Source organism: Dermacentor albipictus, chromosome 9, assembly GCF_038994185.2.
Source record: "Dermacentor albipictus isolate Rhodes 1998 colony chromosome 9, USDA_Dalb.pri_finalv2, whole genome shotgun sequence".
Lineage (NCBI taxonomy): Eukaryota > Metazoa > Arthropoda > Arachnida > Ixodida > Ixodidae > Dermacentor > Dermacentor albipictus.
The window spans coordinates 67,655,134-67,667,411 of NC_091829.1; the positions used below are offsets into that span (position 1 = coordinate 67,655,134).

A 12,278-nucleotide genomic window follows, 5' to 3' on the forward strand; every position below is an offset into this window, starting at 1 on the left:
GGTCATCATTTTTTCTCTTCATTCTGGTGTTGATGCTGTCGCACAGGTGATGGCAACCTTGCGTTGCCACAGACATGTCTTTCGAACAATGAGGTAATACAATGAATTCGTTATAAGCGATGCATCTAAATCAACTAAGACAGAAGCAAAAAAAAAAAATATGACAAGAAGGCAGCGCAGAGTTCTTTGCTCGTGTCTTCATTCGTTGTGTCGTCGTGCCAACTTCGTCTTTTTGTTTAGTATAAGGGAGCGATATCAGCGACGACATTTCCGTACGAGACCGTTGTTTCTTACACCAGGGACAAACGAAAATATCTACGAAACCGAGCCTTTTTAACAGGAATAACACAACTACAAAAAAAAAGAAGCGATTTGTGATGCGGAGAGTTTGACAGGGATCGACGCTGATGAAACGAACCAAATCAAACATATGTGCCTTCAACTCTGAAAGACGGAACAAAGCTTGGTATTAGCGAGTCATGCCATTAACATTCACATCGTCCAAAACTAACAAGATGATAACCAAAACTTCGCATATACGTAAACGAAAGCAATAATAGACGTAGTACACGTAAATACAGGTGCGCAATAATCGGCGTAAATCAAGGAAAGCAATGATAGCGGGGGAAAAAAAAGAAAAGAACGTAGTCCGTCTACAAATGCCACGCCATCGTCCCCCAACGCCCATACATGGGCACCGCGGGCGCGGCGATCACGTTGTCAGGAGGGCACATTTGTCCCTCCGGTTCATGGCCGAACCGGGGGAGCAGTGAAAGGCCTCCGAGAACGGCGCGAAGTTTCGCACAGCCGCACTGCAAGCCGGCGAATGGCGACGTCCCGCTGGGCCCTCTTCGCAGAGGCTGTAGCACGCAGTCATGAAGAAGATCTGCTGCCCAGTGTACTCCACCAAGCCCTTCAGCCGACGCTCTGGGGTGGCGTTCACAGCCTACGCGCGTCGTAGGTGCGAAAGGGAAAGAATCTTGAATTAAGTGCAGCGAATCTTCAAGGGGTGTATAAAAAATCAGTGACGATTTAGCGGAGAATGCGAGACAGACAGAGAGAGAGAGAGAGAGAGAAAGAGAGAGAGAGAGATGCGTTAGCATTAAGGCCCCTTAAACTTCGTAAAGTAGCGCCACTCTTTGAAGAACGCCATCTCCTCCTCGCGTGCTCTGGCCGTAGCCGACGCCGCGTCGCTTCGCTATTGGCCTAATAGCATCACGTGGGCCTTCGCGCCGTGCTTCAGCGCCATTTTCGCTCGAGAAACGTCTACGGAGCGGCGAGGAGCGTATGTTGGCGCCGTTGCTACGCTGCAGCGTTGTAGGCGGCGCTACGGTCGAGGATGAAGCATGAAAGAGAGGAGAAACGAGGAAGGGGGAAGGCGGAGGAAGAGAGTGTCGCTACTTTACGAAGTTTCTGTGACTTTAGTTGGCATTACGTCGCACCTTCTTTGAGGCCTTGAATCCACGATTTGAAACCGCGTTCATCACATGTGGTGCTTCTGTTTGGCGCTATAGTTCGGTGGAAAGCCTGTGCGTTTTTACAGGTACCACCGTGACGCTTCGTTGGGGCAGAAGGCCACTGCATAGCATGATGCTGGAATTCCAGACATTTAGCGGGTCCAGCAAAACTTCTTACCGCACGCGTTTTACCGGGTAACCGAAGAGGTGTACCTGCAGCTGCAACGTAGCTGCAGCTACAGCGACGTGTGCTGCTGCAGCGTATAACCAGGGAGCGCGCAATACTAGTACTAAAACGCCTATTCTAGCAAACGCATGTTGTAAAACATTGATAGGGTCATAAACGTTAAGGTACCATAATTTTATAGTTTTCCTTCGACAATAACACTGAGGCGACAAGATTTCAAACACAGTATGGTAGGTCAAATCGTTATTTGATGTCGCCACGAGCTTTGCCACGGTTCCGATCTCCCAGTAATCCGTAAACGGTAAAGAGCTTCCGCGTAGGCTTCGTGGGCGCGCACTCATTGAAATGCACTCAATTCACACAGTGCTGACAAGTTTTTCGAGCGGCGAGAAAAGCGATGACGTCACACGTCTTTGAAATCAATCGCCGAAAGTCCTGACGTAACGTCGTTTACGAATTGTTTCTACGCAGACGACGACGTCGATTGTTATCGCACTTTCCGAATCATCGCTTACAATAACTTTGAAATTAAATTAAGATACGTTCTAAGCAAAATTCGCTATTGATGTGTTACAGATGATACCTATGAGGCGACAGCAATTGAATCAACCCGTTATTTCGAGTTGGAATTTTAGTGTCAGTACCCCTTTAAATTTCAAGCTCTTTCGTAAAAAGGTGTAAAGAGCTTACGAATATATTATTTGCAGTCAAGCAAATTATTGCCACAAGGTCCGGATTTTTGAAAAAAAAATTCATATGCGGCTTATAGGGGATACCGAAATATCAACCAAGTTTTCTGACGAGAAAAAAAAAAGACAATTTCTCTTAGCCCACATGTATAAGGTCAGAACGTAAATTATCGCAACAGAAAACAAAATGATTTGAAAGCATCGAAGGCTATGTTCAAGTGCGTAAACTGAAACACACCGAACCGACGGGCGCGACCGGTCTGCGGCAAGCAAAGCAGAGGCCACGACCAGTACATGGCTCGTCCCTTTGCGATACTAGCAGAAACAACTAAAAGGCGAATAGCACTCGAACGTGGCCTCGAAGATTACGCGCGCAATCTCTGAGGCCAGCGGTTCGGGCCGCCCTGCCAACTCGCACCTCACCTTGCGGTACGCCGCGTAAGCCAGGGCCATCGCCGGCAGGAAAGGAAACGCCTTCTGCTTCTCGCCGCTGTCCGCGCACCGCATGGCCTCGAGCAGCCGGTCCTTCGAGTCCGCCACGGGCGACAGGCCGAAGGCGGCCGCGTGGAGCAGGGACTGGGCGTCCATGGCGCGCAAGAGCCTCTGGGCGAACGCGAACGCCAGGCCCCCGTAGAGCATGGCCTCGGTGCCCGCGACGTAGTAGAACGGGGCCCGGAACGCGGCCGTGGCCACCGAGATCGCCTCGAGCTGCGGACTGTAGCCGGTCAGCGACGTCGGGTCGAGTCTGTAGAACTTGGCGGCGTTGCCGTGCACGGGGCTTATGCGGAGAGAAACGGCGCGCAATTAGTTGTGCGTTGGAGGCAAGCGTTGGACGATTAAGTTGGTCGTAGCGAATCCGCAGCGGGGACAGACCAAATGAAAACACTAGAGGCGCTTTTGTACCGCTTTGAAGCATCGAACTCGTGGCTGAGTGGTAGCGTTTCCGTCTCACACTCCGGAGACCCTGGTTCCATTACCACCCAGCCCATCTTGCAAGTTGTTTTTTATTCATGAAGTGCCTGCTGGGATTTATCGCTCATGGCCAACGCCGCCGACGCCGACGACACCGGCTTTTCTGCGACACGAGCTCCTTAACGCTATCGCGTTAAAAGGTGTAGGCCCGCACCCTATTTAAATGTCGACCAGCTAGCCTGCCCGAGTCGCCGTATCCTGGTTTCCTCCAACTTTGTTTTCTCCCACAATGTGTTTTTATTTTCTATCGGCCACCACCCTGACGTTAAGCGACGCGGGTTAGACAAACGAGAGCAGGCGAAAACAAAAGCGACAATACGAAAGCTGACCTAACAAATGACCGTTTAGTCAGAGCTCGTGTTGTCGTTCCTCGTGTGACCCTTGTTTGCTGGCTCTGGTTAAGGGTGGGTGCGTAGGTCAACAGGACTTTTGGTTTAAATAGTTGGCTCATGATATGGAGTAAAACTATAAGAGTGCAAGAAAGACGCGGTCAAGACTGAACAGCAGTAGGATACATAAGGCTTTCTTAGTACATTAACCTGCTTGCTTTTTTACTGAAACTTATTTTTTTGTTCTTATTTGGGCTTACCGCTTCATTGTTTTTCGCAGCGAGATCACATTTTATGCTCGTATCCTCGAGCATAAAACGTTGCACTGTTACTTGTCTGGTTTGTGACTAAAACAAGGTGCGTTTGGCTTCTTCCGACTGGTCATGGTATCTTCCTTTCTTCAGATCATGGCATCTGTGGTATGATGTAGCCGCTTCCTGCGTCTGCAATAGGACATTTTTCTTTTCTTTTTTTGCTGGCAATCCAGGCAAGTCGCAGTGCCCCGTGTTAATTATTCGATCGTCAAAGTAAAACGCGAAGTTGCTTCGAAATTCGACCAAGAATAAGGCAGTGGTAAGCACATCTATTTGCATTATTACTTTGTGGCGAGACATGCATACTACGAAAGCAAACCAATGGAAGTAAACCCCTACACCTGTAAGAAATGTACTTCCATGCGTGCGTGCGCGCACGTAATAGGTTCTCCGTTTCAACAGTAAACACACTTAATAAAATTCTCCTGCGGTAAATACGACAATTCTGCCACAACAGCGGGAATCGAAGTTAGGTCGTGGAGGCCCCTAGCAACTCAAATTGCATAGTAACGTTAGCCATTTTTTTAGATACCTAACGAACTTTGTTAAGCTTCACCCTGAAACCTTCACAAACATACGTTAGGTATTTTTAGATATCTAACTAACTTGGTTAAGGTTCACCCTGAAACCTTCACAGACCTTCCGAACGCCTTCCGGAGTCCCTCGCGACTCGAGAGCCAGTGGCCGAAGAACCCCCGCGAGCCGTCCACGCCGCTGCCGTAGAGACTCGGGAAGCTCTGCGGCTCGAAGCTCGGTGGCAGGGGCCACACGACGGTTTCCGTCTCGAGCAGCATCGAGTCGATCCAACCGCGCTGCGTCTCGTCGAGCACCTGCGACGAGCGCGCGCTCTTCGTCGCCTCCGACCGCACGGCGTTCAGGGCGTCCGCGACGCGCCGCCGCGCGTCGTCCCGAAACCCCGCCGCGTGCCGGTACTCGAGCAGGACGCCGTAGGTGATGCTCACCTTGAAAAAAAAAATGGCTGTGGCTTAGCTAAGGTTAAGCCCAGGATGCGAAGCATACTAGCCTTTATTTTAGTTGTTGAACCACTGTTTGGCCTGGTGAACTGCTGTTGCTTGGCTATATTTGGTTCGGCTAGACGAAGAAACAACTCATGCAGGCGAGCGCACGAGCTGAGACCCGGCTATGTAGCTACGCGGCCGCAAGCGAGCGCACGAGTTGAGCCTCCGCTTTTGCAGCTGTTATGACGTCATATGGTAGCTACGCGGCCGCGCGCGTCGCAGCAACGAAGAGCGTGGTTGTGCGGCTAGTATGCTTCGCATAAAAGATGCGGCGACGGTTTATCGGCGAAGTGTCGTATACTCGATCAGAAACGAGATTCGTCCGCGCGCGCCAAGCCCGACGCTATAGCTCTCTCGCTGAACGTAGTCCGTGTATATAGCGTCTATTCGATTCGGCCAAGTTTCTCTGCACCTCGTGCACCGGTTCACGGTGCACTGCTCCTAGGCCTTCGAATGCCCGAGAGTGTAGCGGTGCACCCTGCACTCCAATGCTCAATTGAACGGGGTGCGAGGAAAGGTGCAGTGTACCTTTGAACCCTGTAGTGAGTGGGTGCAGCCAGTGCCTCCTAAATAGCAGGCCTGTGCACTCCGATTCGTGGCGTCATGCTATTTGGACCGAAATTTCCATTGCCAAGCCCAGCGTGACGAAGGCGATGACGTCAAAATCACCGCGACACGATCGGGAGTGTCCCCATTAGATACTATGGCAGTCGGGCAAGGTAGCATGACGTCACGGATCGAAGTGCACCGGCCTTGTGCTATCTAGGAGGCCTTGGTGCAGCCCGGCACACCATACCTGGCACCCCCTGCACCTTTTCGTTCGTGGTGCCGTGCCCTTTTTTCTGAATCGAGCAAACCTGTAATGAGATGTTGTTTGTGTAGCTCATTAAATACATGCCAGCCAGGATGCCAGCCTTCAACTTCCCTCGGTCGGGAATAGGAACATCTTACGCTTCGGATTGAATCATGCGTAATTACATGTCTTGCCGCTAAGGGTAGCAGTGAAACATCACAATTCATTCCAAGGCTTGAGCAAATTCCAGGTGTTCCCTGATTGGATAGGATTAGCCAGGCATCTTCTCTGATCTCGCTCTTATATCGACCTAAAAGCGAGAACTGACACGATATTCGGTTGACAATGGTTGCAACACATGCTTCTTCGTGTGTCAACTTTGAACACTATTGTAGCACATCAAAGACGGGGAGACAAGAGACAGACACAGCGCTTACTTGCAACAACAATCACACTCGTCGATTCAACTTTGTTGGAAGTTAGCACTGTGTCTATATGTTAGCAACTCGTTCATTTGGGTCGGTTGGGCGCATCTTGTCAAACAGCGAGTGTTAGAACAGCGCGACACAGGGCGAAGAGGTGGCACATGTACAGAAGATATGTCCTGTGTCTCTTCGTAGTGTGTCACATTGTTCAAAAAATCGACTGTTTGACAAGTCTGTACAGCCATTTACTCTGTTTTTTACCGGTGCCGTGCTTGCGTTAAAAAAAGTATTTTTACTCAGTTCTCGCTTCCAAGCACGCAATGCGCGAATCCCGAGAACACAACAGTGAAACCGCGTGTGTCGCTTGTCGTATCGGCTACCATGCTCATAGAGTTTCGTACAAATATCACTAGGCGGAGCCTCTCGTACCATTGAGAACAAAGAAATGAGGCAGGTGTGTCCTTTATCCTCACTGCTGTTTATGATGTACATGGTGAGGATGGAGAGGGCGCTAGAAGGAAGTAATATCGACTTTATTCTCCGATACAAACAGGCGGGTACAGTAGCAAAACAGCAGCTTCCAGGACATTGTGTTGCTAGCTAACAAGCAAAGTGATTTGGAACGTCTGGATAATATCTGTGGACAGGAAGGGAACAATTTAGGTTTGAAAATTAGTGCTAGAAAATCAGGTGTTATGGTATTCAAGGAAAACAGTGAACAGACAGTGGTGATACAGGGCCAGGAAATACCTTGGGTAACAGAATATAAATGCATTGGTATAGGAATAAACGAAGGCAATAGACATATAGAAACACAGTATAAAACAAGAACAGTGAAGGGGAAGAGAAATGCAGCCATAATGAAGCACAGAGCGCTATGAGGATATAATAGGTACGAGGTGCTCCGAGGTATGTGGAAAGGTGTAATGGTTCCAGGACTTACTTTTGGAAATGCGGTTGTCTGCTGGAAATCAGGGGTACAATCAGGACTCGATGGGAACCAAAGTATCAATCATCACTTACAGCGCATACATATACGAGGGACAAAAAAGGACGACGATGACAAGCGATTGTCTTCGTTCTCTTTTTTTGTCCCTCATCTATGTATGTGCTGTAAGTGATGATTGATACCGTGGAATACCAACTAGCCCGTACCCAAACCTTGCTTCAGTATATTTCTGGTTCGTCGGGCTTCGCTAACAGCGCTTGTTTTCGTCGTCCTTTTTTGTTCCTCGTCTATGCATGCGCTGTAAGTGATGATTGATACCATGGAATACCAACTAGCCTGAACCCAAATCTTGCTTCGAGAACCAAAGATCAGTGGGCCGCCTCGCATTGGGCGCTCACGGGAAGACTAGAAATGAAACTGTGCGGGGTGATATGGGCCAGACTAGTTATGAAGTGAGGGAAGCTCGCAGTAAAATTGAGTATGAAGAACGACTGAGGAATATGGAAGAAATTAAATGGGCTGGGAGAGTTTTGAGGTATCTGTGCAGGAAAAACATTAATTCACAGTGGAGGAAAAGAACTAGGAAGCTTACCAGCAAGCATGCGGCCTGTATGGTGGGCAACACAGCTACAAAGAACGCCAAGCGGAAAGTCAGAGAGGCTGAAATAATCTCATGGGAGGCGGCAATGGAAAAGGAACCTGCCATGAGTAACTACTGAAGAGGAAAAAACGAAATCACGAAAGAAACAATTTATAATAACTCAAAGGGAAGCTAATTAGTTTTCGAAGCGAGATCGGGATGCCTAAGAACACGCACCTATAAAGCGAGGTATAAAAAGGAAGAAGAAGCATGTGCTTGCTGTGGTAAAGCTAGGGAAACTATGTAGCATGTTTTAATAGAATGTGAAAACGTCCGCCCAGCGGTCGATTTAAGAACCACTGGCTTCCTTTCCCATTGCTCTCGCTGAACCGAAGGGCTTCCTTGAAGCCCTTGGGTTCAGCGAGAGCAGTGGGAAAGTACACATGTCCGCAATATGAATTAGTAGAAGGCGATTGGAAGAATGGTGGAAGAAAAGTAGGGAAACGACAAAAAACGGAGACGTACAAAAGCATGGTTTGCAACAGGGGATCAGAAAATTTGGTCGTGGGAGTTCATAGTGTTTCCTTTTTTTTATTGTTTAACCTAGGTAAGACATTATGCAGTATAATAGCAAGAGCTTGGTGGCGCAACCCACCGCCCCGTTCCAAAGGGGACGCTCATAACATCCGTCCATCCAACCATCCACTGCATGAGTTGCAAGTACAGCGTTCCAAACAGCATAGGAATGATGTTGAGTAGGCGAATTTTGCCCAAAATTTGTCCTTCGGGCTTCGTAAGGCTTCGCTACTTTGGAAACCAGTCATGTTCAACCACATATTGGGTTATAAACGCAACCTTTCACATTTGATAGGCACGTGCTCGGTGATGAATCGCCATGCAATGTTGCGAAAACGCAGAGTTCTTGGAAATTCAGAAATGTAAAGTGCAGCAAATGACGTCATAACGACGCTTGTAGAAGTAAGCACGAGGATAATACATGTACTACCCATCATTCCAACGGTAGCAGATAAGAGCAGAACGATGGTGATAATAATGCTGATGACGATCATTTATTGGCATCTCCTTTGAAACGGGGCCGTGACAAATAATCAACTATGAGAAATAGTACCGCTACTTACGCCTGCAACGAATGTGCTTGTATCAATCTCTTCCCTGCTTTTTTTTCCCCACCAAAGTTCTAAACGTCTCTTGCGTATCTCGACTGCTGACCGGTTGATGCTTCCGCCCACTTGAAATCCAAGCGCTTGTGGAAAGTGCACGCTAACCTACGGGTCTCACTGGGTGAACGATCGCAGCGCCGCCGTTCCCTCTAGTGGCCATTGTAGAAAGCTATGGCCATGCCATCACGGCTCGCGCACGACATTTTAACGCGATAGCGTTAAGGAGCTCGTGTCGCAGAAAAGCCGGTGTCGTCGGCGGCGGCGTCGGCGTCCGCGGCGTTGGCCGTGAGCGATAACTCACGGCAGGCACTCAGTAAATAAAAAGCAACTTCCAAGATGGGCTGGGTGGGAATCGAACCAGGGTCTTCGGAGTGTGAGACTGAGACGCTACCACTCAGCCACAAGTTCGATGCTTGAAAGCGGTACGAAAGCGCGTCTAGTGAATGCGGCGTTGCCTTAGAAACGTGCCGTAGAAAGTTATACTGCGGTGTATATCGGTAATTATGAGCATGTAACTTACAGAAGTCGCAGTTACACGAGTATTTTACGGCGCATCTCCCCGCCGTCTCAGTGTCGTCTGCTGACCTGCACACCGCAGAGTAGCTCCTGGTACGCTTCGTTTCCCTTGCCGAAGGCGACCCTCGTGGCCTCGAAGAGCTCGTTGCTGGTCAGCGCGCCGATCTGCTGGACAAACCACCAGACGGTGTGGTACAGCAGCTCGCGGGCCGTCAACGCGCCCGAGGCCACGTTCATGGCGTCCAGGAGCCCGGTCGAGCTGACGTACACGGCGTGGTGCTCCCCGATGTTCCAGTCGCCCACCTTGGACGCCGCCGCCGCCCAGGCGGTACCGGGGAACTTGGGGGTGAACTCGGACAGATCGGAGAGCGAACCGTTGAGGGGCACCGGGTGCGCTTCGCTGTCGGCCACGCTCAGCCACCTCAGCACATCGGTCTGAAAACATTTGAAATGCTTACGAAACTGCGGTGCATGCTTCCCAGCTAGAGGACGCCATAGACCGTGCGCAGTACCATAGCACACTCACGCACTCGCTCTCAATCCAACGAAATCCGCGCGCCTAATTGGCTCATTAGTGTGAGCGTGCGGAATCTAGCCAATGGGGGCTCACGTATTTCAATGATCTTTGGCTTCAGTGGTCGTTCGAGGTGTGGCATGAGACTTCGGTACCCCGCACTAACTCGCTAACTAGCGCGTACAATAGCGAAATCAAGCACAGAACGTGTAATGCAAGGACGTGCTCTTTCTACGCCTAGCCTACTCAAGGATAAAGAAAAAAAAGTATTTTCGACTGCAGCTTTCGTCCTAAAAGCACATAAATACTCGGAGAAGCATCATGAATGTTTCTGTCTACGGCGCTCATCTGTCTATATCAGCTTTCCGCCTGGAGTAACTTCACGTCTTTCTTGTGATGGCATGCAGCGGCGCACCGAAGGGAAATATTCACGGGCGCCACCTATTGGTGCCTCTCGCTGATTATGCTGTCACTCAGTGAAGGTGGGCTGACCCGAAAGTTCGAATAGCAATTGGAGTCGTGCGTTGTGCGCAGAAAGCTCCCCCTAATCGTGTCTCTAGCAGCGATAGAAGCTTGCAGTGGTCCTACGCAATGTACCAAATTTTCTTTTCAGAGTCATTAGTTGACTTTGTATACAGTAAACCTCCCAGAAAAACTTGACGTAAATCCGAGCATTTTTTGTGTGCTTTTAGTCTTTGCACCATCGGCCATTTTTTGTACCCTCACTACGTCACACCGCCACCGACGATGCCAGATTTTCAAGTAATTTCGCATATAATGCTTTCGCATTAAAAAAAAATAACCTCAAAGCGTTCACTGTTCTGTTTTTGTTCAGATAAGCGGATCAAAAGCTCTTGCCAAATACAAGAAACACCCAGCAGCGTCAGCGCCCATTGCTGAAATCTGATGAATCAGCTAGAGACCACTTGTATATGGAAATACGTGCGTGACCTTGCCGATCCCTATTGACTAATCGACTTCTCGTCGTTCTCATTCGTACTACAAGAGTAAAGTATACAGGTTACGACTGGGCTACTACAGACGTATATTGCGTGTGGTAACATGTAGCCAAACCTGTTACCCGATGCCGTAGCTCTCCCCTCAAACGAGCAAACCTAGAGGCGGTCAAAAGAACGAACACATCAAAACAGTGACGTCCATGACTCATAAATTATGATTTGATGGACGTTAGAGGCGGAACTAGGGGTTACCGGATTAAAAGTGTACAAATGTGCTACGTTGTGTCACACCAGGAGTCACTCAGATGCCACAAATAGAGACAGACATAATTTCACACGCGTTTCCTTTGACGCGAATTAGACAGTAACCCTCACCAAGCACTGATTCGCTTCTTCCACTGTGTTCAAAGGACACAAAACCGCCAACGCTAAAGCAGCTGGGACTAATAAAGTACCTATTGGCAATTATTTTCCTTATTTTCGTTAACGTTCTGGTATGAGGTTCATAACTAGAAGGGAAAAGAAAATTAATGCCAAACTTCTACTTTTCGAAGTTCGGCGCAAACCCCCAGCGCCGGTACGTTAGTGTGACGTAACGAATTTCAAACAATCTTTTCTCCTTAAAGCAGTTGCGAGGAAGCAGAGAGTTTTCAAAAGCTTGCAGCGTTCGGTTTTTTGGCTCGTTGAGAAACAATGTAGTCCATCTTTTACCGAGAAAAGGTACAATTACTTACTACGCTAACTACCACAATAAGTATTGTCTTCATGTTATTGTAGCTCAACTTACATTGTTGCGATAATAATTGCACGGACGCTCGAAGCGCCGCCATTTGTGCCGCCGGCGTCGGCGTTGTTGTGCTGTCCTGCTATCGACGATGCGTGGCACGGCCCGCGCGCTATGCATTCGCAGGCGTCCGTAGAAAACGCAGTGGCGTTCGGCTCGTATACAGCGACGTAGCCAAGCGCGGCGCTCCACGACGCTCCGCCTAATTAATCGGCTCTGCCCGGCGCCCGGGAAAGGGGGTCAAACGCCCTGCTAAAACCCCTTAAACTTCGTAAAGTACTGCCACGCTTTGAGGAATGCCACCTCCTCCTCGCGCACTCTGGCCGAGGCTGACGCCGCGTCGCTATTGGCCTAATGGCATCACGTGGGCCCTCGCGCCGTGCATCAGCGCCCTTTTTGCTCGAGAAGCGTCTACGGAGTGACGAGGAGCGCATGTTGGCGCCGTTGCTACGCTCGAGCAGGGTAGGCGGCGCCACGGGGGAGGAGGGAGCGTGAAAGAGAGCAGAAACGAGGAGGAGTGAAGGCGGAGGAGGAGAGTGTCAGTACTTTACGAAGTTTAAGGGGCTTTAGCCCTGCATCCCACTGCTCGCGTGAGCGCGTGTGGCGCGCA

The 12,278-nt window shown here is 49.5% G+C and overlaps 1 protein-coding gene across 4 annotated transcripts in view; it reads right to left on the reverse strand.

Annotated features, from left to right (window-relative positions):
• Positions 1-537: 537 nt before the first annotated feature.
• The window catches only part of LOC139050110 (uncharacterized), a 28,984-nt gene continuing 17,243 nt past the window's right edge, over positions 538-12,278 (reverse strand). For 3 of the 4 annotated variants that reach the window (XM_070526324.1, XM_070526325.1, XM_070526323.1), the window contains exons 6-9: positions 9,481-9,846; positions 4,588-4,910; positions 2,757-3,111; positions 538-946 (exon numbers count right to left, since the gene is read on the reverse strand). In XM_070526324.1, the coding sequence (XP_070382425.1) occupies positions 713-946; positions 2,757-3,111; positions 4,588-4,910; positions 9,481-9,846 (1,278 nt within the window). In that variant the 3' untranslated portion in view covers positions 538-712. The remainder of the gene's footprint in view (positions 947-2,756; positions 3,112-4,587; positions 4,911-9,480; positions 9,847-12,278) is intronic. The other variant, XM_070526326.1, reaches the window with a different exon arrangement.